The sequence below is a fragment of the Phaethon aethereus genome (genome assembly GCF_964289735.1).
Source record: "Phaethon aethereus genome assembly, chromosome: 7".
NCBI classification, from domain to species: Eukaryota; Metazoa; Chordata; class Aves; order Phaethontiformes; family Phaethontidae; genus Phaethon; species Phaethon aethereus.
Genome location: NC_138583.1, coordinates 35,123,596 through 35,150,285, shown reverse-complemented (window position 1 = coordinate 35,150,285; position 26,690 = coordinate 35,123,596). Strand labels below are relative to the sequence as shown.

Sequence of the window (26,690 nt, the reverse complement as noted above, 5' to 3'; positions counted from 1 at the left end):
TTGTTTCTCTCAGAAAAACAATGTTATTGATCAATATTAGCTTTTGTAACAAAACCAAAGATTGATCAGATATTAAATGTTTACAGCTAATGATTTCATTTTAGTTTTGTAAGACACGTGCATTTCATTACTTGGACACAACAGGACCAAAAGCACAGAAGTTACTGCCCTTAACTAGTCCTTCAGTCTAAGCCCATTTTACCCTCACATGTGCGTATGTCTTATTTAAGCTCACGATGCAGTAGCAGTTTGTATTTGGTTACCTGCATATTTTAAAAGACCGATACATGCACATCTAAGGAGGAAGACTGAAAACCTAGAAAATTAAAATCTTCTCATAAGCATACCTTGTTTAACCTTTGCCCTCTTCAGCAGCCACATGAGGCTTTTTTATTATTTCAACTATCATTTTAAAAAGCAAAAAGTACCACTTGATACCCTCACTGAGGATACTGATACCAAGAGCAGGGCTTTCCTAGGCTGGCTTACACTGCTACTGGAATGCAGGGGAATAACCTGCCTCTACAAACTGTGCTGTGTTGCTTTCCTGCCTTCTGGGTGGAGTTTCACTTGTACTCCTTTCCTTCTCCAACTTGGCTGCAAACACAGCTGAGCTAACATGAAATTGGAAGTAAAATATATCCCAGGTAAAGGGATTGTATGTCCCACCAGAGAAAGGGAGGAATCAGACACCTGAATGCCACCATTCCATCTTAATATGCTCTTGGGGGCAATGTAACTGTCTGCTGCCCCTTCCACAGGGTGTGGTGCAATTTGGCCATGTGTAAATAGTCAAAATGCTATATTTATAGGAAACACAATGCCTCACTGCTGTGATAGTTTAAATATAGAGAACAGACCACTACTGGCATTTAAAATATCACTAGCTGGACAAGATAGTGCAATCAGAAAATAGCCTAAGCTTTTACTGTGATTCTGTGTACAGGCTTTTCATATCCCTCTTGCTACTTTTAAATGAGCTGAAAGTGCCTTTCACTGACCTGGGCATTATTTGCTTCTTGAATAAATTAAATGCTTGATACGTACTCAAAATGAGTAACAGGCAGCTTTGTTTTTTTCTTAATGAAAATCTTTAGGATATTTTCATTTTAAAATTAGCTACTGCAAATGCAGTGTGTGTATTTGAACCCCGTGAACATAGCACATTTCCTGTTTGTTGTACTGTACTGTTGTGGCTGTATTTGAAAAGTAATGCAATGTAATGTAATTCTTATCGCTAGGATTAAAACCCTAATTACTTTCTACCCAAGTTTCAAAGCCAAGCTGCCACAGTTAGTTACCCAGGGTCAAGCCACAGACCAGTTCATACCATACCACAGAAACGCAAGTTAATGAAGAATCTTCTCCCTCCCCTCTGGGGGCTGCCTGCACCATTGATACCAATGCCAGGGAACAAGCAACCTCTGCAAAGAGTAGGTCAGAAGCTTACAGGGAATGGGTGGGAATCTTCCTCTGCTTCCTCCTTCGCTACTCCCTCCTCCCAGCCCATATGCAGAATGTGTAGCTTATACTGATGTGTCAAAACATACATGCTGGACTGGGTATAATTTACTCTTGAGCAACAGAGGAAACAAAGAGAGACTATGACTCAGAGCAACAGTCTTCCAGCAAGGCAGCTCCAGGGCAGCCAAATATACTTTCCCTTATTAGGCCAGATCATGAAACCTTGCTTCGAGTGGTACCCAGTTCTACAGTGGTTATCACTGACTTTAATAATCAACTTTTAAAGTATTGCTTAGCAGAGCATAACTATACCTCTAGCTTTGCTTCTTTAAAAAAAAAAGTTGTAATTAAATTTGACTCCACCTACTCTGACCAACATTGAATAGTGTAACATGAATCACGCTCCACTAGCAGTAGATGACATGTTTTAAAAAGGACAGCACCTCTTTAACTTCCTATAAGTGGTACATTTGTGTGTTTTTTTTTTTTTTCTCTCCTGACTGTCATCTGAATTACCACATTGCCCTCAGCTAATGAGGTGTTTTTGGTCTGAACTACTTTAGTGGGCTACTAAGAGAAACCAGAAAGAGATAGGGCCTCATGCCTTCCACAGACCTTACTTATAGCTTAATTGTAAGAAGCTGTAGCTGATTTTCCTTGATTTAAGTATTTCTGTTACATGATGTCAGACATGTGTCCTCAACTGAAATGTAATCCCACAGGAGGAATGTATCACTGAAGTGAGTTCATACAAGAATTATGCAGGCAGATGAACTTTCACACCTCTTCTGCTAGAATGCCTACAATGCTGCTCCAAAAGCTAGAGTAGCCAAATGGTTGCAAGACATTGTGTATTCTTACATGGTGTTGTTGACTATCAAAATGAAACTAAAAGAAGCAGCAACCTTCTACCTAAAACTAAGCAGACAGTTCACAGTCCAATTGTTATTTCAAAACACTTGTTGCATTACAATTTACATACTATCCTGTTATTTTAAAATAGAGTGACAGTTCCAGATGACCACTCTCAACCTGCCTCTTAAAACCAGGTTTTCAGATGGGTTTATACTTAATTTCTAATCCAATCTCATGATTCAGAGTGTAATTCAGTAAGTAATCAATTGCTTTGAGCACCTACATTAAAAGTTGTCCTCATATGCTATCAGGTAGAAAAAGATTTGTTCATTCTACAAGTGCAAGTCAAAGGTAACTTCTGGAGTTTGGTTAGGACTCCTTCTTCCCTTGCACTCATTCTACAGTGGTCTGATCCTACTGCTCTGAATTTTACATGAAGTATCTTTTACATCCCTTGCTTAAGTGTAAGTTGCTAATCACTTAGAACAACCACAAAGTATTGCTTGAACTGTTGACAAAATGAGAGGACTACCTCTTAATCGTATTGGGTCTATGAATACAAAGTATGTTTGGCTGGAAATTCAGAAGTAGTTGCTAGTAAAAGGCTAATGACTTTGCAGAACAAGTTAAGATGCTGTAAAGGAAATTTCTGTAAGACAACAGCCATAGATATGGATTTCGTAATGTTATAAACATTTCTGTTAAATGGTGACTCCCAGAGCATAGGGAGAAAAAAAAAAAGGAAAAGCTAAGCCAAATTCTTTCCTCAATCCACATATCCGATACATAAAAAGGGAGCAAGTGAATGAAGACAGACATCTCTTAGTCTTGATGAGAAAGCAGCTGTCATACTTCAACTACAACAGTTGTACTAAAAGAAATCTCTATGTTTAGAAGAGTGTATATGAAACAGATTACTGCCCTTACATTTCCAGCTTATAAAATCACAAGACTAAGTTAGGCTTCTATATTATTTTATTTCCCTCTTAAAATATAGCATCAAAGTCCTACACACATATAAATATCCCTACAGTTTCTTACACACTTTCTATCCATCATTACGTAAAGTGCCCAAAGGTGAACATTAAAAATAAAAACATTACCTTTAAGAGTGGCTACACTTATAGAAGGACTGGTATTCTGACCATGCAGGCCACTGATTTTACAAAAATCACCTGCAAAAGAATACACCCTAAACAACACGCATCAGTATTAACCCTGAAGTAGTTGGTTGGTTTGGTTTCTCTTCCACTCAGCTGATCTAAAAGTCATTAATATACAGGGTTTATTTTTGAAACATGTCTTTTACATAGTGTAAGAATAAAGGATAAATGCATTACTTTCTAACTCCCTCCTTCCCCCAAAGTGTTTACTGTGTCCCAAGCTGCTATGTTGATTAAAAACCAGTTGAAAAGAGCTCTGGAAATGCATGCAACTTAAAATTCACTTAAACACACTTTAAGTTATAAAGTCTGAGAGATTTTAATTTCAGCATGGGACTACGGTTCAGTTGGATTATTAGATGTGTTTGTTGTGGTGGTGAGATTGGTAAACACTTCTTCCTTAGTTTCAGGCTGATGTCTTTCCACTTTGGTATCCTCTTTAGCATCTTTATTACTGGTATCTCCCTTGCTCTTGACTACCACAGGTTCAATCTCCATGATTTCCTGTGGTGGCTTAGGCTCTGGCAAATTTGGCTGAAGTCCATCAACTTGAACTGGTTCTGGGACATCTTCTGCTTTCTGTTCAAGTCTTTCCAAAATGTTCTGGACCTTCCTTACACCATCTCTCCTGGCCTGGCGCACATCCGCACGACCCTCAGGGTCCACTGAGTCTAGGGCTAGCAACTCTTTGGTCAAATATTCTTCAATCATCAAGTATTTTTTGTCAGTTTTCTTGCCTTCAAAGGAGTTGACTGCCTGCTCAAGCATTTGTACTTTCTCCAGAATTGCCTCCACTTTCAAAACACCAGGATGCTTTTGAGGTTCCCCCATTTCCATTGTCTTCGGTGTCACCACTTCTTCAGGAGGAGGCCTTTCCTGTGGAGGAACAATCTTAGCTGGGCAGGGAACCTTTTTATCAGCTTTCTCTGCCATGGCTGGAGGCTTCTGGGGTGGTAGTTTAGAATCCAGTTCTTGGTGGGTGACCTGAATTGGGATATATGGTGATGGTGACTCAGTTTCAGGTGGTGGGACTGCCTTGTTTTCAGGTTTGATTTCAGGCAGTGGGGATGGTCTTGGTGGCTCTTGAGGTGGGACTTGTTGCTGAGAAACCTGGCGAGCAAGGCAAGTTTGTGTTGAGATACAATGAACAATGCTCCTTATTTCATTCTAAAGAACAAGTAACCTAGCATCCAATTTTCTGTACTTCTAGAAGTGCAATTTTTGCACACGCCAGATGATTAATCTTCCCTGTGCATTGCTGAATTTTGCCATTTTAAAATAAAAAAAAAAGTGCTGTGCTGAAGAGTTCAGTTATTGTTTTCAAGCTGTTGCAGATTACAAGCACCAATCAACTCACAAAGACATTAAACTTCAACCCACCAAATCCTGCCCATGCTCACTACAATCAGCCCTAAAAGTAGTTTAATAAGACAGGACCTTAGAGCAAAGCCCTCACCTGACTTAAGTCAGTAAGATTTGTTACAGCTGGCTGCAGTATGGTCAAGATTTCATCTCAGTGTGTCACCAACTGAGAGCTGGTGTTTCTTGAAAAGCTAACTATTTTGCTGAGTTTTAATCACATTTTGGACTATTCTTATCCCGTTCCTGTTTTTAGGAGAGTCCTTTTTCCCTAGTGCTTAGTTTTACTGATTTTTATCTTTAGAGTATTTAGATGCAGAGGTTACTATGTCAATCTTCTTAGATCACAGTGATTAGAGACAATCCCTGGGATTACTAAAGATCTAAGAGTCATCAAATCAGAAATCTCTTGAAATTGAGATTAGTTTCTTAGCAGAAAACTAGAATTCTTGAGATCTGTGTTTTCCTTCCCCTGCCACCCCCTTCACTTATTTGTGCACATATACAGTGATTTTGGAAAGGTACTAGATTCAGCTCTCATGGATTTAGACAGCTGAAGTAAGATACCTACATTTATATTTAAACCAAGTAAGTAATTGTCTGCACTAACAATCTGTTACTGCTTTACCCATTAAAAATAAAATTTGGTTAGGGAGCTCAAATTCTCACCCGTAAAAACAAGTTAACATTATAACCTAGAATATGCCATTAAATCTGAAGTCTTCACTGTTTTGTCCTGGCACCTGGGTTTTCAAAAAATATTAACCTAATTCTGTTCCTGTCATTTTCAACACAAACTCTCTCCAGAGAGGAAATCAAGGCTTGTTTTTATACATACTCCCTTCCACACACTCACAGTTGTCAAATCCCCAGTAGTCTTTAACTGTAGTTTCAGTAAGAACTTTAACATGGAGAGTGTTCAACAAGCAACATGTTCTTTAGGCAAGAGCATGCTTCATGTAGGAAGAATAAAAAGCTCTAAGACTAGATTTTGCTGATCCTCTTAGTAACTAAAATTACTTTGTGCATCTGATGCTATCCTAAATGGTTCTGAGACATCAATGAGGTGTATTTACACAGATGCCATAGATCCCACAGACCTGATTTTCTTCTCACAGACATAATGCAACATCAGTGACCTCAGTGTAATTACACCAAATTATACTCTGACGAGAGGAAAATCAAATTGTGTGTTAAATCATATTTTAGTGATCCAAAGACTCCACAGTCCTGATAGGTGGGAAGGCAGCTTGCTGCTAACATTATCTCACTATCTCCCAGTTTGTTTAAACCCAGAAATGGAGACTGCTTTACATGCCTTCATATACCTGTTAATACAAGCTAATTTTGCAGCTTTAGCCACACTGAACAAAATACCTGGCACATAATTCCCTTCCCCTTCTACGTACCTGGGGTCTGTCTACAACAGTCTGCACTCTGATGGGAGCTGGGGGCTGTATCTGGGTTGTAACTCTGGCCGGGGAACTTTCACGGCTCGATGAACCCCTCTGAGACACTCTGAACGGAGACTGTGCTCGTGTTGTCTTAGGCTCTCTCTCATCTGGTTGAATTTTGTGAAACACTGGTTGGTAGGCTTGGTATTCGCTCTGCTGGGCAGGGTAGTGTGTCTTCTGTGCCTGATGGTAGACTTGCGCTGGTTGCCGTTGGATGTTTTCATGGATCACGGGAATTGGGATATAACCGCGAGGAAGCTGATGGCTTCCTGCATTGGGTCTGCCAGAGGACTGAGGGGAAACCGTTGGAGAATCAGAAGGTCCAGGAGATTGAGGCTGGCAGGAAAACAAAATCCATTATTACATTTTAACTGTTTTGTTCTCACAGTACTTTTCTCTTTAGAAATGAAAAGGAGATAATGATAGAAATTGAACTTGTGTTTCCAGCACACAAGGGATCCACTTCCTTGGCTTTTTGGCCAAGGGCCTCACTAGACAAGCCACAGAAGTTGAGAGAGCATCATTATAACAAGTAGAAACCTGAGCTACAGCATTCCCAGCCTTCAAACAAGCAGGGAGTGGATGCTCAATCAGAATGTTTGCTGCTTTTGCATGGCTGTTCCTGCCTAAACCTGTTAAATTTGAGGCAAACTAGAAGTTAAGCAAACAAATTATATGCTGAAGACAAAAACAAACCCCTAACAGAGGCACACAACTTTTAGACTTCTGATCCCGCTCACACTAACAGATATTTGTTTGGGTTTTTTTTAAGCATATAATTCTGCAGCAGGCTACGGCAGTGCACATATGGCTAATGCCCCCTTTTCCCCCACCAAGACCTTCCAACACCTTAGCCCCTTGGCACCAGCAGCCAGAGCTGCACTGGCTTAGACCTGCTGTTAGCAGGAGCGAGCACCAGGCTCGCTGCAGAATTCCATTCCCAGCATGTTCCAGGATGTGGGGCTGCAGGTTGGGGAAAGGCAGCTTATTTGCTTACAGCTCCCTCCTCGTCCTGTTATGCCAATCCATCACCTTGCCTACTTTGCACCAACTCCAGCAGTTGGCAGGCTATTCTCTGAGCAGTTTCACTCACTGAGTAAAAAAAAAAATATTTCCTGACAGCCCAGGCCAGACCAGAGCAGGGCAGCACAGCCAGAGGCAAGAGAGGGCAGGCAAGGCAGGAGAAGGGGAACAAGACCCCTCTTTTGGTGCAGGTGAGCTGCTCAGCTGCCCAGCTAACAGCAACCTTAAATAAATAAATACTGTTTTGCGTTATGGTACCCAGCACTGCCACTACTTGGTGGCCGTGTCAATGTGGGGTTTAAAGGCACAATCACAGGCTCTGGTCAGTTGATACCCACACTGTGCTGCCTGAGTTTGTAACAGCAAGTTCTGAGGTCCTCGGTAGTTATCTCAGAGGACTTTGGCAAGAGGCACAGTAGGCATATTCCTGAAGCCACTCTGTGTACAAGATAAACCGTATTCCCAACGGTATGTACGGCGTTGGGGGAAGGAGAAGCTGAGCCTCTTGTCCTGGCACTGCATGGACAAGGCATTGTTAGTCGAGTCAGCTGAGAAACCTGCTAACAGAATTTTAATTACATTGATCAGACTCCAAACAGGTTTCAGAGCCACCACTGCTGAATTACAGACGTGATATATTTTCAGCTTGGTGAAGGTTGAATTTCCTGTTCATCTTTGAGTAAAAATTAGGTTGATATTTCCATATATTACAAGAATACCAATTCTGCTAATTCTCTAGAGAGCGCAGGCAAACCATACCTCTACCTTTGGAAATGCAAAGCCAGCAGGGTGACTTTTTTAAAAAAAGTTCACAGTTTGAAATTATGCCACTGAATGACAGAAATACTTTACAATTAATTTTTAAAGCTATATATGTAAATCTATATGCTTAATACAACTGAAATGTTAAATAGGAAAGCAAAGATCACAGCAGTACAACTTCTAAAATGGCCTGGGTTGTTAGCTAACTGGCCAGTTGATTTTTCCTCTCCCACTTTGTTCTCCGTTTTCTGACTCATGGTCCAGAACACAAGAGACTTGCCCATCTTCTCTGCTTGTGGGGGAACTGGTATAAACCCCAAAACAATCCTCTCCCGCTGCAGGACCTGCACGGCTCAGAGGCTCCCTTTCCGCAGAAGTCATCTACATGCATCACGTAAATCGTTCCAGAACAAAAGCGGGCAACGCAAGAAAAACCTTACAGATTTATGCTGCCATGACTGTGCGCTTCTGCATTTTAATACCCTGGAAGTATTGGGAAAATGTAATCCTGTGGCAAGTTTGGCTTTCTGAAGGATAAACTACCCGTGTGACATTCAGGTCATACATGCTGCACCAACCAACGCAAACACACCCCAGCAATACTGACAAGTTACCTCAGGTCCGTGTGCGGCCGGCGCTGGGGCTGCTGCAGCTGCCGTTGTCTGTCCACATTGTTTATCCGTCTGAGAAGCCTCCGTCGGTCCCCTTGGAGGGGACTCGGGGCCGGCATAGGCCCCCCTTAGAGGTGGCTGTGCCTGCGCTGTGGTAGGCACAGCTTCTGTCTTGTATCGCTGCACACCGGGCTGTGGAGCAGAAAAGCACGGGTGCTGCTGTCTGCCATCGATGCCCTCGTGGATGACAGGAATCGGGATATAGCCAGCCCGGAGCTTGGGGTATCCCATGTTTCCTTCTCTTGCTGGTGGCTGCTTGGGGCTATCACGAGATGGACCGTTTGCTGATGACTGGCCTTCCTAGAAGTTAAAAACATCACATAGCACTTGCTGGTAGCTCAGCTCAATACACCTGATAAGAAAAAGCTGCCCTAAAGGTCTATCCTAAAAAGGGCATCAGCTGCGTATGAGAAGTTCAGACCCTCTTGGGTCCACACAGGGCAGCTAGCAGCAGGAGCTAACACTCCAGATCTGCAGGCAAAGGAAGGCAAAGGAAGAGAAGCAGCTAAACGATCCGCGTATGTATGAGACTTTCACCCTCACTTCTCATAAATATGAGCTTAGGCTTTAAAATACCTGCCTAATTACAACAGGATTTCTTATTTAGCATGCATTACTTGCATCTAGCCACCAGCCCACCCCCTTCAGATGGAGCTCCACCAATTGAAACAAGTGCCCACGGGACCAGAGGCATTTCCTTAGCTCCTCTCAGAACCCACCCCATGCTATAGGAGACATCTGAAAAGATACTTTCAGGGATCTAATCCCATCAGAAGCACATGTTTACTAGTGGTGTTCTTCCCCCTGGCCATCTAAAGAGGTGCTGATGCTGTATACTGAGAATATATTCACTTTCAGCTAGTGGAGGATCTGGTTGAATAAATATTGAGGGAGAGGGGAGGGGAAGACAGGATAGCATAACAAAGAAAACACCGAAAAAGCAAGATAAATTAAATCCCTTTGCCTGCATTGCCCAAGTATGCTCACTGGACAATGTCAAAGCTTTGGCAAGGGTGGAAGTGGTTTGTACTAAGAGCCCTCACAAGTCCTCTAGTAAGTTCTTCCTGCATCGGTCATTCTATTTTGAGGCCCCACGAGGGCCAAGTTCCAGATGTATCTCTAAGTCAGATCATATAACAAGCACCTCTGTCATTCAGAGGGTAATGTCATTATTCAGTAAGAGGAGAATTTAATAAGGGGACATATGGTGCAAGTGTTGGAAACCCTATTTTTAAAGGGGTGTTTAAGCTACAAAAATATTTAATGTCGCTTCTATACACGTTAATGTACTAATTCATTCAGAATTATCTCTTACCAACCAGATTTTGAGTGTTCTTCCTACATGACAGTGTCTCCTTAACAATTAATTTCTGAGAATTCCTGTAAGCAATGAAACTGCAGAGAATAATAAAATAAAGATAACAAGTACTGAAAGGAACAAGTTCAAAGTCAGAGGCCTGATGTTGCATTTCCTTTTACTCATTAAAAAAACCTCCACAAAGGAAAAATTCTGAAAGCATAGAGGAGAGCCAGGCCTAGAAAGTTCGCAGAGAGAAGTAATTTGGAGTTGGCTTTTCCAGTTGAAGAACAAGGATGATCTCATGCCAAAGTCTGCACCAGGCTCCACTGCCGACAGATGAGTCATTTTAAATTCACCCTACCAGGAAACCACATTCCTCTGCTGAACGCAGGCTGTCTAGGGGCTTCAGGAACCCAAAGACCAACACGCATTTGCCAGTTCACCTTCTACCAGCATAACGCCGAACCCACAGCACTCCCGGCAGCCATCTCTCCCGGGATCTGGAGGGACGCGCAGCTACACCAACAAACTGCGTGTGCCGGAAAAATAAATTGGAGGTGTGCTCAGCTAGCAACAATGCGAGGTCGAGTCAGAGCCAAATGTCTGCCGGGCGAGCGGAGCCGAGCAGGCTGCCGAGCAAGGAGGGAAACTGATGATTCGACAGTCGGAAGAAGCACCTCGCCGCTCAGCGCTGACTCGATGCGTCCTGCGCCCAGCGCGCACCAGCTGCTCGGCACAGTCTCCCTGACGGAGCGAGCAGGCGGCAGGCTGCGGGTGTAACCTGAGCGTTCACAGCCACCCCACCTACAGGCACAGCTCCCACGGCTATAAAAAGGAGTTTCACTCACTTCCAGCGCTGTCAGACTCCCCCCGTGGGAAGGGTCAGGGCTGGGAAGGGTTTAGGAGCTGGATGGGCCAGCAGCACCTACAGATGCCCTGACATGAGAAGGCTCTCACCCCACAGGTGCTCCACTCCATCTGGGTGTGCAACAAATCTGCCTAAAGTGATCAGTTGCCAGCTCCTCTCTTGGCATTTTAAGGGTCTGCAATGTTTTAAACTGCTCCATTTGGGGCTAAGCCCTTCAATCTCCTGGAGCAATCCACAATGATAAATCCTTGCCAAGACTTCAACATGGACAGTGTCCCACTGCCCTCACCCTCCATGAACCCCCTTCTAGGAGTCCAACCACGGACCTCCTCTCCCTTGTCTTCATTTTCAGACCCTTGAGGCTGCCCTTGTTTTGAACCATCTTAGCAGCCTGAGAAATCTGCCTCTGCAGCTTAAGCCCTGGTAAGAAATACAAAAGCAGCAGCGCAAAACCAAAGAAAAGTGAGGCCAGAGTGCTTTTTAAAACCATTCAGTTTATATCTGAAGTAAAACTTTTGTCAGGTTTAATACTTCTTTTAAATGGAAACACTGGCCCCTCTTTAAGAGCTACAGCATAAGCTATACTCTCATAATTTGTCATAATCATAAACTCTCATATTCATAATTGATTCTTACTGCTTCAGACAACCTGTGCTGCTCCTTTGGGAAGTTCGCATTTCAAGCTGGTCCTTTGCTCCAGGCTTTTTTTCCCTCCTGTAGTCAGGTCTGCTAACCACAGAAGACTTGTGTCTCCTAACAGTGCAGTCATATTGGAGCAGTCCTCAAAGGAACAAATGCAGCATCCCTTTTTACCCCCACTGTCAGTAGCTCTGAGGCAGACAGATCAGAGGCTTAAGGGTATCCTCATCACAACTGCTCTTCCTGATCTACACTGTTCTCTTCAACACTTAATATTTAACTCTATGAACAGTTTCTTATTTTAGCCAGGTTGTATCACCACATCTTCAACATTCATCCTTCTTTCCCGTTCCCTTTCTCCCCACCGTTTCAGATGTCCATGAACACGTCCAATCTGCATGCTTTGAGACACCCAGCACTGAGGCATGATGCCACAGCACGTTGACCAAAAATTAAGTAGCCTTGGGGTCAGGCAGATGGCGGCAAGTGGTTCAGGCTCATTTTTACTGAGGATCCAGCACAACAGTGAGTACATGTGGATGCCAATACCCCCATAGTCAGGTTTTTGGCCAAAGCAGTTCTGTTTTGTGCAAGGAAGCCTGCATTTCCAGCCTGGACAAACAGGTTCTAGCAGACTTCAGGAGAAGCTCAGGTGTGCCTGGGGACACTAGGGCAAGGGGGAGGAACAGAATCGAGCTCTGGAAAACTCTCATCCTAACACTACAGAGAAGAGATTTGTTGATTCCCTCCGAATGCTTTAAATTCCTGTTTCGCAGGACAGGACATCCAGGAGACCAAAAATGGCCACTTATTGGTTTTATTTGCCTTCTATCAAAAAAGTTCTCAATGTATTAAGAAACATGTGAGTCCTGGGCTTTTTCGGGTAACATTTAACACAAATCTGCAGAAAGAAATACAACCAATAAATGAATTAAGCCTTAGTCCATCATCTTTCCCAGTTTAAGTATAAAAAACACACATGCAACTCAGATTTCTGCATTTAAAAAAAAGAAGTTTCTCTTGCCTTTATCCAAGGAAACAAGAAGTTCTCTGACAATAAAATTGAGAGTAATTACAAGCAACAGAATATCGATGAATTTTCCCATCAGTAGCAGGACTGACAATCAGCGCTTACAGGAATCGCAGCTGTGATCGCACACTTATTTTACATTTAAGAGACAGAATCCCCAAAAAGGAAAGAGCACAAAAAATGCAAAAAAGCTCCCGTGAGCAGCTCAGAAATGTTAACAGCAGTCCTGGCCTACACTTCAGGAAGCCTGAAACACCGCCAGAAGCACAGACCTGATCCACCATTTCAGGAGGTACCAAGCAAGTGTAAAGGAGTCATCATCACCAGTCAAACGTTTGAGAGAAAAAAGCATCGCTGTGTTTTGAACAAGCTGCGAGTGGAACAGCCAAGCCATGCTGGGAGATCGGCTCATGAAGAATGACAGCTCTCCCACCTCTCAGGACGAGGACATGCGTTTCTGTTGTGAGGCCATCACCATGATAAATAAAGGTGCAGCCAGCACAAGTTGTGCAACTGGAAAAAACACTTCATACCCTCAAAACCTACTCATGGCTTCCCATGGGAAGGGCACCGTCAGGAGTGACGCTAAAATCTGAGCAAGTTTGAGGATTTTAAGCGAGTTCCAACACTGTGTGCCATCAGAATGAAAAAAGTGACAGCAAGAGAAAAAGATAACCTTGCAACTGAACTCCCAGTACCGCTGTACTATCTATCTAGGGTGGACAGTGGCACAACTCCTGACATGCCCCAGTGACTGCTCAAGTTATTCCATACTGAAACACAGAAACCTGCAGATTCGGCCACTGCTGATGCTAGCAAATTGCCACTGAAGTCATCCAGATGGCTGTACCAATAGAATGAAATTTGTCAAAATACTCTGTATGCATGCTGGATTACTTGAACAGTTGTATGAAACTTGGACTCTCCCGTTTGCGACTGCCTGCATAATACATCTTTCATTCCTCTTATACTGAATTGGTCTGCAGGAAGAGAAGTTAAAAAGAGTTTTGCTGCCGCCACACTCTTGCATTTTTCTTGACTTGTACTGATATTATTTGTAGTAAATTCAGTTCTCTAAAGCATGTATGTATTATACACACATGTAGCACCTCTGTAGCTCTTGCAGAGCAGCAATGCAAATATTTAAGTTTTACTTGTTTTGTAAATATTATCTAGCAAAGGATCGCAAATTTCACAAACATTACCAAGAGATGAACTATCTTTCTGTATGCAAACTGAAGGTCTACTGACTGGTATGGTTCTGAACTTTTAAGCTGCTGCTGTAAAGAGCATCATGAAAATAAAAGTATTCTGGTTGCTCAGATGACTGAGTAAATGCCAGTATCTGACAAAATGTGACTTAAGAGCACACTTCCCATTATTTTAAGCCTGGGTCCTATATGTTTAGGAAGAAAGGAGTAGTACAATTCTGCTCTTTCAGGACCAAATACAACAATGAAACCAAAATGAGTGACTGAAATACAACAACTAAAGTTTCCTTTGCATGTATACTCAAATCTATTTATCAGAAATTGCTACAAATAACCAAAGGACAGCAGTACCTAATACTCAAATCTAAGAATGATGTACCAATTCTATTTATTAAAAAAACACAAACATTTTACATCACGGAAAGGCAAAATTTTCACCATTAGAACTGGATTCCATATTCATTTGTATTTTACTTTTGGTCAGACCTTTTCTTCCTTCTGTTGCATTAACTAGATAAATCAAAACTACTACACTAGCTTTGCTACCAATAGAAATCTGCATATCCAAGTATTTCTAAAAAGTTTCTCAACCGTGCTTTGTGTTTAAGCATAATAATAGTAAAACATTACCATAAAGTACATTTCATTAATACTTCCCAGAGAACTATACAAGTGGGAAGGTGGAGAGTGATTTGCTGTCAGCACTGACCCCTAACTTCCTACTGCCATGCTTCAGCCACTGAAGATTTTTACATTCTCTCTCTTTTACTCACAATTTGTGCTTAAATATATACACTGAGCGCATAGGCATTTGAGCAAGATATCATTAGCTAATGACTGAAGGAAACCATGAATAAGCTTAGTCTCATAAGCTGTCTCAGTAGAACTTCATGTCAGTCACATCATGTAACCCATTTAAACACCAAGCTGCTTTTGATGTTTTAACTTGTTGAATGCAGAGTTTTATTTCCTAACATACACATGCGTAGGCAAATAGGCCTTTTGTTCTCTCTTGTAATTATCGTGCTGTACTATACAAGTATTACATTAATGTATGCTAAGTGCAATGATGTCATTAGAAATAAACAAACATTATTAAAAATTGAAGGAGAAATCTAATCCTAAGCTTTCCAGAACAGAGCACCTTACCTGGAACAAATATGTTGGCTCTCTGACAGACAAATCTTGTTTCAGGAACTAAAACTGTTTTTTTGATCACTAAGATGATTCTTTCTTAGGCTAAAATGCCTTTGCATCGGAAAGCATCCGATGGGCCAAACTGAACACGTTCAGAGAAAGCAGCCATGACCGCTATGAAGAGTGGATCGCTCTTAGGAGATAGCTGGTATCACCAGCCAGCCTCTCAGCTTTAACGGATGGGGTTAAAGAAAAGCCCTTTAGAGCACTAACAGAAATATCCTTGTCAAGGGTGATGAGAATGACACACTTTATTCAGTTATTTCTGTTCACTGCCTGCTTACCTAAGAAGCAGGTGGTCAACCTGTTGCTCTCCTGCTATTAGCAGAGAGCCAGAAATTTGAAAGAAATTTGAAGAAATTTGAGAATTTGAAGAAAGTACAAGCCTCAAGATTTAGTAAAACAACGCCCCATAAGAAAGGGGAATAAGTAGCTAACTATTGAAGCATCAGCTGTGAATTTTACAGCTTGTAGTCAGGGTCCACATTTTCATCTAAATTTAATTTTACATGTGGCAGTTTTCTGACTTCACTTCCTTAAACAGCGATTTTCCAAAACTATAAAAGCACTCACTACACTGCACCCCATTTATCAATTATAAGGCTTTGCCATCTGCCATAAAAAACGTACTTTTGTGCTACCCAACCTACTGGGCAATGTCAGACAAGTCGCTTCACCCTCCCATATCTCATTTTCCTATCTGTAAAACCAAGATGGAAAAATAAAAAGAATCAAACCAATAGCTTCTTCAACATAATTGAAGATGCAACATTTTTCATCTGTAATTAATGTAATTTGTGTGAACAAGCCATTTCTTCTATTTTATATTTATATTTAACTTGGCATGAAGAGAAGGCATAGCTGACACTGAAAAAGGTGGAGACAGAGCTTACCTACAGAGTGATACTGTCTATGTACTCCAAAGCATATTGGATTGGTACCTGCCTTATCATGATGGTTCAAGAGGGAACAATTCTATTTTTGCCATGTGGTTATGGAAAAGTCCTGTCTGTGTATATGTAAGTGTTAAAAATATGATTCCTAGGTAAGAATGTTGCCACCTGGCACAAGTATTCTTCCTTTCTCCTTTAGATAAGGCGTACACTGTGTCAGGAATTACACGGAACCATGCAAGACCTTCCTTTTTGCTCTTGCATGATTGCCCAGACACTGCTGCACTACTTCCAGCATCATTTCTTCGTGTTCCTTCCTCTTCTTTCCAGTTTGATCCACTCCTTGTTTTCAGATTAATTGGTATCGCCATAAATTAACTCCCTGTTTACCATGTCTACCAAGGGGGGCTTTAAACTACTACACAAAGCAGCTTCAGGGAACTTGGACAAAGCCAGTACGCAACCCTCCAAAAATGCTCTACTGATAATTCTGCAATTCCTACATAGTACGCTTTATATGCAATACCTTCATAATCCAGTAACTAATTTACTAAAGGACAAGTGAACTGTACACCAGACTGTGACAGAAGGCATATAAGTAACGTAAAAAACACTGCAGGTGAGAGACCTAAATTGTTACCTAGTCTTTCATTCCCTTCCACTGATGCAAACCACTACAAAAGACACAGTTTCAGACAGGCTGTATTGAACTTTCAATGCAATTTCTAATTTGGTCTACCAAGAATTTTTCAGTCAACTCAAACGTGAGAAGTCAGTGCTCAAAAATAAGTTCACTGCTAAAGAGATGGGAATCGAGTGACTTAAGACTTATTTGGGGAAGCAGAGAAAAAAGAGATGCAACAGTCATGAAATAACCAGAAGGGTGAGGATGGAAACATAGGTGTAGTTAGTTGTTCCCCAAATACCAACAAAGACATGAGTAAGAGGATAAGATGGCTTCTTCCTCCTTTGTTTAGGCCTGTGCAGTCATTGTTGCAACCAATAAATATATCACTTTTATGACTGCTCCCAGACTTTGTGGCTGGCTGCTACAGCTTTTATCTCAAACCTAAGGCATTAGCGAGCAATCGATCATTGTAATACTAGTTCAGTGAAGCTCAGCACAGTCAATTCCTTTGGTCTATTTTTAGTTGCAGTATTTCCCACTGGGTTGACTGCATGTGGAAACAACATATGGAAGGGACATCAATAAATACTGATACAAGCCTTGTTCCTGTTTTCCTCTTTAAACGTAACCCATTTTTATCAGCACTTCGGGGAATACCAAGCAAGCAATTTAACACAAGACAATCTTGCAGAAGTATGCTGAGCATAAGTTAACACAGAAACAATAGACAAGCGCACAAAATCAAAAATCCTACCACAGAAGTGATAGGAAGAACAGTGACATTGCTAGTAAACACTTTTTTAGTAAAAGTATGCATATACATGCTTCATGATTTTCATTGTACCTTGACCTTTGAATGATTTACTATTAACTAATTAGAAACTTGGAAAAAAATCATTAGACTACCAAGAGGTTTTGATCTTTTCATTAATTAATGTTTTTCAATCATCTGAAAAGTCATGGTTTATTTCTCACTGGAGTACAGTAAGAGATTTTCTGTTCTTTCTCAGGAAGGTCTCCCTCGTATGAAATCATTGCAGTATAAGGCTGGACAAGTAGCAGAGCTAAACACGCAGAGGAAGGACATGTCCTTCGTGTGGGTAAAACAAAGGCCAAACTGAATGAGAAAATAACAGAAAGCCATCTGAATTGAACACATCTAAAATACATAGTTAAATGCAAAATCAAGATCTGGTTCCATTGATTTAATATGTCTCTGTCATGGTTAAAATTTTAGAAGAGCCATTTCTCATTTTACCTGATTATACATCTAGTACAGTTTACTGCAGTCAGCATAGATACTCTAGGCTTGGCATCAGTGTAAATAAGATAGAGATGAACCATTCCAGAAAAATGGCACTTTATTAATACTGTCTCAGCTATATTACTTGGCTAAAAAAGCTCAGTTAGCTTTAGACCTGGGCTCCGTTCATTGCTCACTTACAGTATAACACCTCATTTCATTGCCTAGGTCTCTTCAGAAAGGGAACGAATATTCAGAGAGAGAATATAGATAGATACAGTGTTAGGGTTATTTAAAGACCATCATAAAGGTGATTAAAAAAATTGCTAGTTTCACTGGCTGATTTCACTGAAAGCAAGGCAGCGATAAAGTCAGTACAAGTTTGATCTTTCTATAACAATCTCTGAAAAGGTGCGTGAAGTTTGACACAGGCAGTCAGAAGCAACTGGAGAATTGCAAAAGCTAAAATCCTCAAGTTCTCACTGGAGCTAGACTGAGAATAAGGGAAATCAGAAAGCTGTTCATATCTAGTCTCTCTTTCTGCCTACATCTGTGATTTCGTCCTTGCTACCTGTTTAGGTAAAAAACCCAAGAGTCTAATGCTTTCAAAAATAACTGCTGGATTGAAATTCAATGTCAGTGGGTAAACTGTCATCTTTGGTATTGTCTAGTTAAGAAAACATTATTTAGTAAGAGAAACACTTGCCTTTGGCCTGATCCTTAGATTCTTTTGCTAAATAGTATCTATCCCTGTGAAATACACAGGTACTTAAATTATTTCAGAAGCTGTCCATTAATTCCAGCAGATATTCTTAACTCAGGGCTCTGACAAATGGCTGTACGAGATCAGTTACACGCAACTTCTGTCACCATAAACTGGAGGGTTTTTTTTTTTTCCTTTGAACAACATTAGACAGGAACTCCTAAAACCCAGCAATTTTCTATATTCACCTCTGGAAGCATTTCTCTCTCTCTCTCTCAATGAACGCTCCCAAAGCATACACACATTCCTGCTTATAGCAAGCAGTAACATATTCGCCTGTTCGGAAAAAAGTGTATCCCACAAAAAAGCAGGTGCATCTTTTTCTATCTGTAAGAACCCTTGCCAGCTGGCAGACAAAGAGGCATTTTTCATTACCACAGATTTCACATCAGATAGGGTTGGAAAATTTGTTTTGTTTCAGGCACCCACTCAAGCACAGCCCTGATCCACCGGAGTAGGTCAAACTCTGTTTTCATACAATTATCAAAAGCAGCTTAAATGTGACTTTTCTATTAAATGGATTAGTTTCAAGTGGTATTTCCATAACAAAAGCCTTTGAGTAAACAGCACTTTTCTTCTCAAGTATGTTTTATGGTTATGAAAACCATACTTATTTATTATTTTATTGCCATAACAGCCAGTGTTAATGGGTGCCTCATTATAGCAGGAAGACGGTGCCTGCAAAAAGGAGTTAAAGCACTTTTTCCTATGCCAGTCTCAATAGTCGTCTCATCAAATCACATTTTGCTAGGACCTCTTTGTATTACTACTAGAATTATGTCGTTTGTTCATAGATGAAACGAACTAGCCCTTAAAAAGTTGGAAAGGGGGCTAATTCGTGATAGGAAAGTACATCCCTTTCATTTCTTTTCAACACCAGGCTGCTCTCACACCGAGCTCTCGGGCATGGTCTGCACTCACAGACTGGGCAATTACTATTTTAAGAAACATGAAGTTCTTAAAATAATAACACTTACTGAGTGCTTTGATCCTCATGTTTTATGCAAGGCTGCAGGAGAAAAAGTTGCAACGGGTATACTGAAGACACATTCCGAAGACAGCAGGTATCTCCCAACTGCTGTATTTTTGGGGGTTTTTCCACGTGTTTAGCATACAGTTAAATACGATTTGGGGGCTCAGGGCGGCACACAGCAGCACTTTCCTCCCAGCCCCCCGGGAATCGTTTTCCCACCCAGCAACTTCTACTTCGGCTCAAGTTTCCAGCACTTTCTGCCTACGGCCATTGCACTGCAAAAAATCCCAGCGCGGGTCACAGGGCTGTATTCCCCGAAACCGAGAGAATTTGACCCGAAAGGGCCACTCCAAAAATCACAACCGTTCTCCCCTCCGCGCCTCTCCTTCCATGGACATATTTGGACTAAGATACGGCTTTTCTCTGAGCACGCTTAAGACCAGGCAGCTACTGAGATAGTTTGTGACTCGGGGGGGGGGGGGGGGAAGAGGAAAACAAAACTTGACAAGTAAAGCCCCGGGCCAGGTTTCTTTTTTTTTTTTTGGGGGGGGGGGGGGGGGGCATTCATCGTTTGGGCTGTTCACAAGCTGAAAAACAAGCCAAGGTTGGCGTCTTCCCCGACAGGCCGGGCAGACTTCACCAACTTTAAATAAACATTACGGGGCCGAGGGATCGGATGATTTAATACTCAAAAAAAGAGGCCGCAGTGCGGCAGAGACAAAAGGCAGCTCCTGCCCTCACGCCAGCGCCCCCCCCCCCGCCGGGACGGGACACGGACACGCGAGGGCGGAGGGGCGCCGCCCGCCGTACCTGCGCCGCCGCCCGCAGCCGCGGGTCGCTCCAGGTGGTGGTGCGGCTGTTGTGATCCACGAAGAAGGGCCAGCCCGTCTGCGGGTCGATCTTGATCTCCCAGCCGGGGGGCAGCGGCTCGGCGCTGCCCTCCATCTGCGGCGGCGGCGGGGAGTGGGCGGCGGCGCTCATGGCGGGCCGGGGCCGGGCCGTGCCGTGTGCCCAGTGCCGGGCGGGGGCGCCGGACCGGCGGCTTTATCCGCCGCGGGGCGGGGGGGCGGAGGCGCGGGGCTGGAAGTGTCTGGAAACGGCGGCGCGGGGGGCGGTGGCGGAGGAGGGACGAAGGGAGGGCCGCCGAGGAGGAGGAGGAGGGCCGCCGAGGAGCTGGCCGGCTGGAAACTTCTGGTTGTCTCCAGCAGGGCTCGGCTGGCCCTGGGGTTACCGGACACGTCTCCGAGGGGACGGGCGCCCCCGGTTCCTTCTGCAGGAGTGGCAGCGCGGCCGCGCCCGCTGCGGGCTCCGGGAACACCGGAAAGGGCCGGTGCGACGGAGCTGCAGCCGTTCTGGCCGGTCCCCGCCGCAGCTCCTAGCCCGGGGCCTCCCAGCCTGCCCGTCGGGCAAGCGGCGTCCGCGGAGAACCCACGGCTCTCCCACACACTCGGCGTGTCCTTTGGCGGCGGCGCGATCGCCCGTTGACTCCTTCCCGCAGTGAGCAAAAGCCCAAAGCTCCTCCCAAAAAGCTGTTTTCCCCCTGACTGATAATTCCAGGTTACAGCTGACAAACAGCAAAAACAATGTTTCTTCCCAAATAAGGGCGTGGGCAGGCATTGCTCCTCAGATCCAACGGGTTCGAGCCTCCTCCGCTCTTTGCAAATATGTATCTGTTTCGCCCAGAAACACGTCTAAAGGCAAAGAACGTGTCTGTGAGCTTTGAGATCACCTCTTTCTCCACGCGTGCTGCGTCAGCATCTCATGCGCTCTAAGTTTAGTTTGAGGTAACTGCGCTTCACGATTATACTACTTGTAGCCGTCTGACAGCCAGAGATGCCTGTTGATAGTTACTGTAAGTAGAAGAGTGAATGCACAGAGTCCCTCAAGTGCAGACGTTGCCTGCTGCAAAACTATTTGTGTCAAGGAATTCAAGGTATGCATTCCTCAGAGATAGATGCTTATTACCAGAGTATCTCTTCCTTCACAGAAACCCGCCTGTTCACACCTCTGAGGACAGTCAGAATCTCCTCCTGCCTGGGGCAGGATGAAAGATCCTTCGATACTTCTTGACCCTGATAGTCATTCATCTTTTGACAGAGTGGGGTTTGTTTATCACACTGACAAACCTAATAATTGCTCAAACTTGCTCCTTCATTCCTGCAGCTCTTCCATCCTGCACCTTCAGAAGCACTCCGTGGTCCGTCACGGACCCAGTTTTCCATCCTCGTTGCGGCATGCCTTTGGCTCATACGTATTGTGAATGGATCTTTTTTCCCCAGAGCGTCTACTTTCAGGGCCTGTATTATCATCACCGTTACTGACCTGGCTGCTTCCCACAGCAACAAGGCACATACCGTGCGCGTTCCACAGGCAGTCCCGGATGGGGGTGCCTATCCCTGGACATATCTCCTACCTCTGCTACCTCTCATGCTCTCTCCGTGACAAAAGACCTCTGCTCAGCCTCACTATTGTCAACAGTTGCCTCAAAAGACGTAAAACCAGAGATTTATTCTGCTTCCAATCTGTAGAGATCTGCAGAGGAATTTCACTCTCTGTCTTGCAACAGAAAGGCATGCTTCGACCATATGTTCTCTGTAGCATATGCCAGAGTCTTTGCCAAATCAACAAAAGCAGCTGATTCAGACACAGGGGACCCAGATGTTAAAAGGTCTTGCAGGAAAATTACTCGTGTAAGTTGAGGAAGTGATACAGATGGGGTTTGTAGCTGATGGAGTGTAAAAAGAGACGTGAAGAATGGGGTTTCTCTGTTTTGCTGCAGCTGACAGCTAACCAGGTGAAAAAATAATAAAAAGAAAATTCAAAGGGGTGTCTAACAGGCTTAAATTAGATATTTTTGTGAGGGCATGCCCTGCTAAGAAACAGGAGATTATGTTTCACAGAAATTAGCACAGGCTAGTGGTTCAGGATTCACTTTAGCTGCTATAGGAAAGAAACCCATGGGTGGACAAACATCCAGCTGGAGGGGGAGCAGTCTGGACTGAGAAGGAAAAGCATTTTAGTGATTGAATTTAGTTGGCTAGACCTCATGCTTTTTCTATTAATTAAATTGTCTTCCTTGACAGGTAGGTTTTAGCCTGGTTTCTTGTGAAGGTGAAAGGACTTCCAGCTAGGTAGGGTATGTGGGATAGCAGTTCAGGGGTCCACTTTTTGTACTCGTCTACTGTGCTGTCACTGGGCTGTAACTGCAACCCTGAGGCAATACGGCTTCTAGTTTATATTGTCATTAGACATATTTCAGATCAGAATGATTTATGGAAATGTTCTTGGGAGGAATACTGCCAAGCAAGGGTTCAGGAAAATTTGTAATTAAGATAAGTAAGTCTCTGTAGTGTCTGGCTAATCTCAGTTGAGACTCCAGGCTCAAGGCCTAGAGATTCCATTTCAGAAGGGAAAACAACCAAACAAAAAAAAATTGCTGTATTTTGTCTTCTTCATATAGGCAAAAACACAGCACTCCTGACTTCTCCGAGGGCATATCTGCACAGTGCTTTGCACACCCAGGAGTACCAGTCTAAGCATTTGCGCCAGGGTCTTCCAATACAACTAGAAACAGTGTAATTGTAGTTACCTGGAGCTAATAAACTCTACAGGGTCTTCACATGTTTCTTTGTCTTGAATATGGGCTGATTCTAAGTAAACCAGCTAGAAAATTATTAGGCTTGTATGCACAATTGGATTTCCAAGGAATAACCCAGGTCCCCAAATCAAAGCAAAGCCCCAAGCCATCAGTTGTATCATTTCTGAATTTTGACCTTACTTAGAACCGCAGAGAGAATTGGCCTCTGCTCCTGAGTTATAGAGTGGTCTGTGGTTACTTGAGTCTGTAGGTTCGGCTACTTTCCAGAAGCCTCAGGACAGTGTGTTAGCTAGATGGAGCGTGCACCACCCTGGGGAGTCGCTGCGCACTGCCACACCTCTCTCGCTGGCTGGATCAGTAAATGTCTGCGCAGGTGATCTGCTCCATCTACTGTTCACACACGCACTGTGGTGGCAGATCTGTCCGACGATCATGGTCGAGCATGTTTGTGTGGACTGTCCTGCGGCAGGGAGCTCCCCGCCAGATGCACTGCAGCTCTAGCTCAGGCTGTTGGAAGCAGCACGGTTGTAATAAGGTGATTGCTACTCGTTGTGTAAGCAAGTAGATCTCCCTGGTGTGTCAGGAAACAACATGTCTTGCCCTAAGCTCTAAACTGGCTTTCTACCTCCTGTGTACCCATGGCAATTTAGCAGATCACCTGAACAGAAAAGGCACCATAAATCAGGACTGTGAGTTGAAATGTTTGTTCTAGACCAGGTATTGCAGAAAGCTGTTACTGATGAACCTGCGGGTGGGTGATGCATATGGCATGTGTCTAGTGCGGTATTTCTAAGCAGGCATCAGTTCAAGTTCTCCGCTGGATGCATTTAAGATCGACTCATATGAAAGCTCTGTTAATAAATGCAGCAAGCACACAGAGTTTCTCAATTTTCGTATTTGAGAGACATGATGAATCTACCAGGATGATTTCCATTGCCTGATGTTTCATGCAAATCCAGAGTATCAATAATGAATAGCCCAGAACTTCACTGGTTGCATTTTGAATATCCTACTCCAGGTGTATGAACCATTCCAGCTAAAAGCAAAGAAGTCTCAACTATGAATTCTCTGCTAACTTTAACCAGAGAAGTAGAGATGTTTGGCTTCATGGTTTGTTCAGAATTGTGGACTTGTTTGGATCAACAGTATAAAAAAAGAGCCACTTGATACAATTGGGCCCCATATTTCAGAAAATTAAAGATGCAAAGTGATTGATGATGTACTAATCTGCCACTTATGACACAGATGCCTTTGACTTGATTTTCAATGTTTGTTTGGTATAGAATTTAGTGTAACTGCTGGTGAAGTAGATAGATATCCATGTACAAATGGTCTGATCTCACGCTGACTGCTGTACTGGTGCAGACATTGTGTGGTTCATATAGCTTGATCATGTCATCTGCTTATTGGAGTTGCAGTAATAATATTCAAATTATTTCACAGAGATGTATATTGTTCCTACAGACTTTAATAGAAACTGAAAAATATTAATGCGAAAGTAGAGGGCTAAGCGTACTAACTGGAGAAAAGCTTTTTAAACATACCCGTTGCAGTCATGGTGTGACTACACTAAATCTGGGCATTCACAAGTCACATACTCAGACTTCCAAATTTCAGATTTTTTTGAACCTGAAAAAGGCTTCAGAACCCAATTCCAGTATATTTTTTTTTCTTTTGCCTTTTTATTTCCACCTGGAATGCAACCTGCCTTAAATCAGGGAGCGAATCTGGCTGTGAATACAGCGAAAACAGCTTTAACTTCTGTGATCTGTATGCAAAGAAAGCAAAATCCAATCTAGAACATAGGCAGCAGAAGACAACTTGGATTTTTAGAGCTCCCCATTTTCCTAATATGTTATGTACAGCGTATGTAAGCTAAATTAATATTTACAAAAGAGGCATTGTTGGTGACCGTTCCCTGTTCTTCCCGAGTCTGTCAGACAGAAGCCTGAGGAGACAGCTCTTTGGTGTAAGAGGTGTCTGGGTCTACCCAGGGAGCAGGATAGCTTTGCTTTACTTCATTAGAAATCCGGAGAATGAATTAGACTCAGTCTATCTCAGCCGGCTTTTTTAATTGCTGCCATGGTCATCATCCATTAATATTTACAGGCCTCCACCTAGTGGATGAACGGCTCTTCTGCCCTCAAGGCTGCCGTGACCCCAATGTACATTGGGACCTCCGGGTTACTTTTTCAGGGTTTACTAGCAAATGTTGGTCCAAAAAAGAACCATTTCCAGAGCTGAGTGTGCCCAATAGCACACAATAGGGTATAAAGACTGGGAAAGGGAACTTGAAAACCCTCTTTCATTTTATAAGCGGTAGCAGAATACGGCACATGTGGAGGCAGAAGTATTCCTCCCGTTTCTGTGGGTCCTGCAACTGATTTAATGATATCGGTGCTCTGTCCCTAATCATCCCTTCAAAATATTTTTATTCCCTTGAATTGAAGAAGCAGATGCAGAGCTGATAGCATCTCTGTCTCTCTCCCTGGCACACTGGAGTCTCAAAAGAAGCAGCAGACTACGAGGGAACGAGAAACAAACGTGTGTGCTTTAGTCTCTGCTCGTTCTGGCTCTCCTCCTTGGAGCAGCGTCTGCCTGGGGATTCAGCTTTGGAAGTGCTAGCATTTCTTACCCATACAAAGAGGTGTTTGGGTCCCTGCCAGGAATACAACCCCTCCACTTAGTGTAGTTGACTGCTCAAGCCTGGCTCACTGATAAGAGGAGTCGAGAAGAGTCGGCAGAAGCATTAGTGCCTCCCCCCTCTTTCTCTTGGGAGCTGCTTCCAGCTGAGCTCTCGCTCCAGGCCCCCACCAAAGCTACACCACGGCTGCGCTACCATCATTACTGTTTACCCACATAGGAAATCCATCGTTCAGAGGTTTGACAGCTGTATCAGTGGCATGGGCAGATGTGAGGTGGAGAGTTGCTGGACAGCGTTACTAGTTCCATCAGCTATCTGATCAACGCAGACATTTACACATCTACTCAATGCTGCGAACAAGTGCGCAGGCAAAACTCCTGGGTGGCACAGAAGGTACACGTTATTTTAACAGAGAACATTACCTGGTCTGTGCTGAGCTTCGAACTAGCCAAGAAATCAGGACAAATCTTCACTTGCACAATAACCTTTGGAAGATTAAATTATATACAAAACTATGCTTATAGGTATACTGATGAAGAAGTGAGTTTTGCCATGGTGAATTTTAATACATAGCCTTCAGCAGTAAGGAAATCCAAGCAGAAAATCTTAGTCTGCATACTCCTGAAAAAAAAACAAAACAACATTTGGAAGAGGCATTTATAAAATTCTCCTGATCAGAGGAGTGAATCCTACTCATTATAATAAATTTCCTCTAATTTCCTTGCCAATGGGGTTGGGTAAACATCCCATCTCTAGCAGTGGCTCCGACTCCTGTTCACATGTGAATTTGGGTAGGATGGCTCAGTGATTACTGCTTATACCTATCAGCTTTGTCTCCTGCAGCATCCTACCCCTGCAACTGGGACACAGAATGAAACATCTCTGCTACGCTGCAGTCCACAACCTGCAGATTAATCTGAACTGTCACTAATTTCCTTCTTACATTAGAACA

The 26,690-nt window shown here is 43.2% G+C and overlaps 1 protein-coding gene across 1 annotated transcript; it reads right to left on the bottom strand.

The window, feature by feature from the left end:
• Window positions 1-3,818: 3,818 nt before the first annotated feature.
• On the bottom strand, window positions 3,819-20,477 carry BAG3 (BAG cochaperone 3; the record flags this gene model as incomplete). Its single annotated transcript, XM_082001899.1, has 4 exons — window positions 3,819-4,592; window positions 6,251-6,631; window positions 8,695-9,051; window positions 20,307-20,477. 4 exons carry the CDS (start codon window positions 20,475-20,477, stop codon window positions 3,819-3,821), a joined length of 1,683 nt encoding a protein of 560 aa, XP_081858025.1.
• Window positions 20,478-26,690: the final 6,213 nt, after the last annotated feature.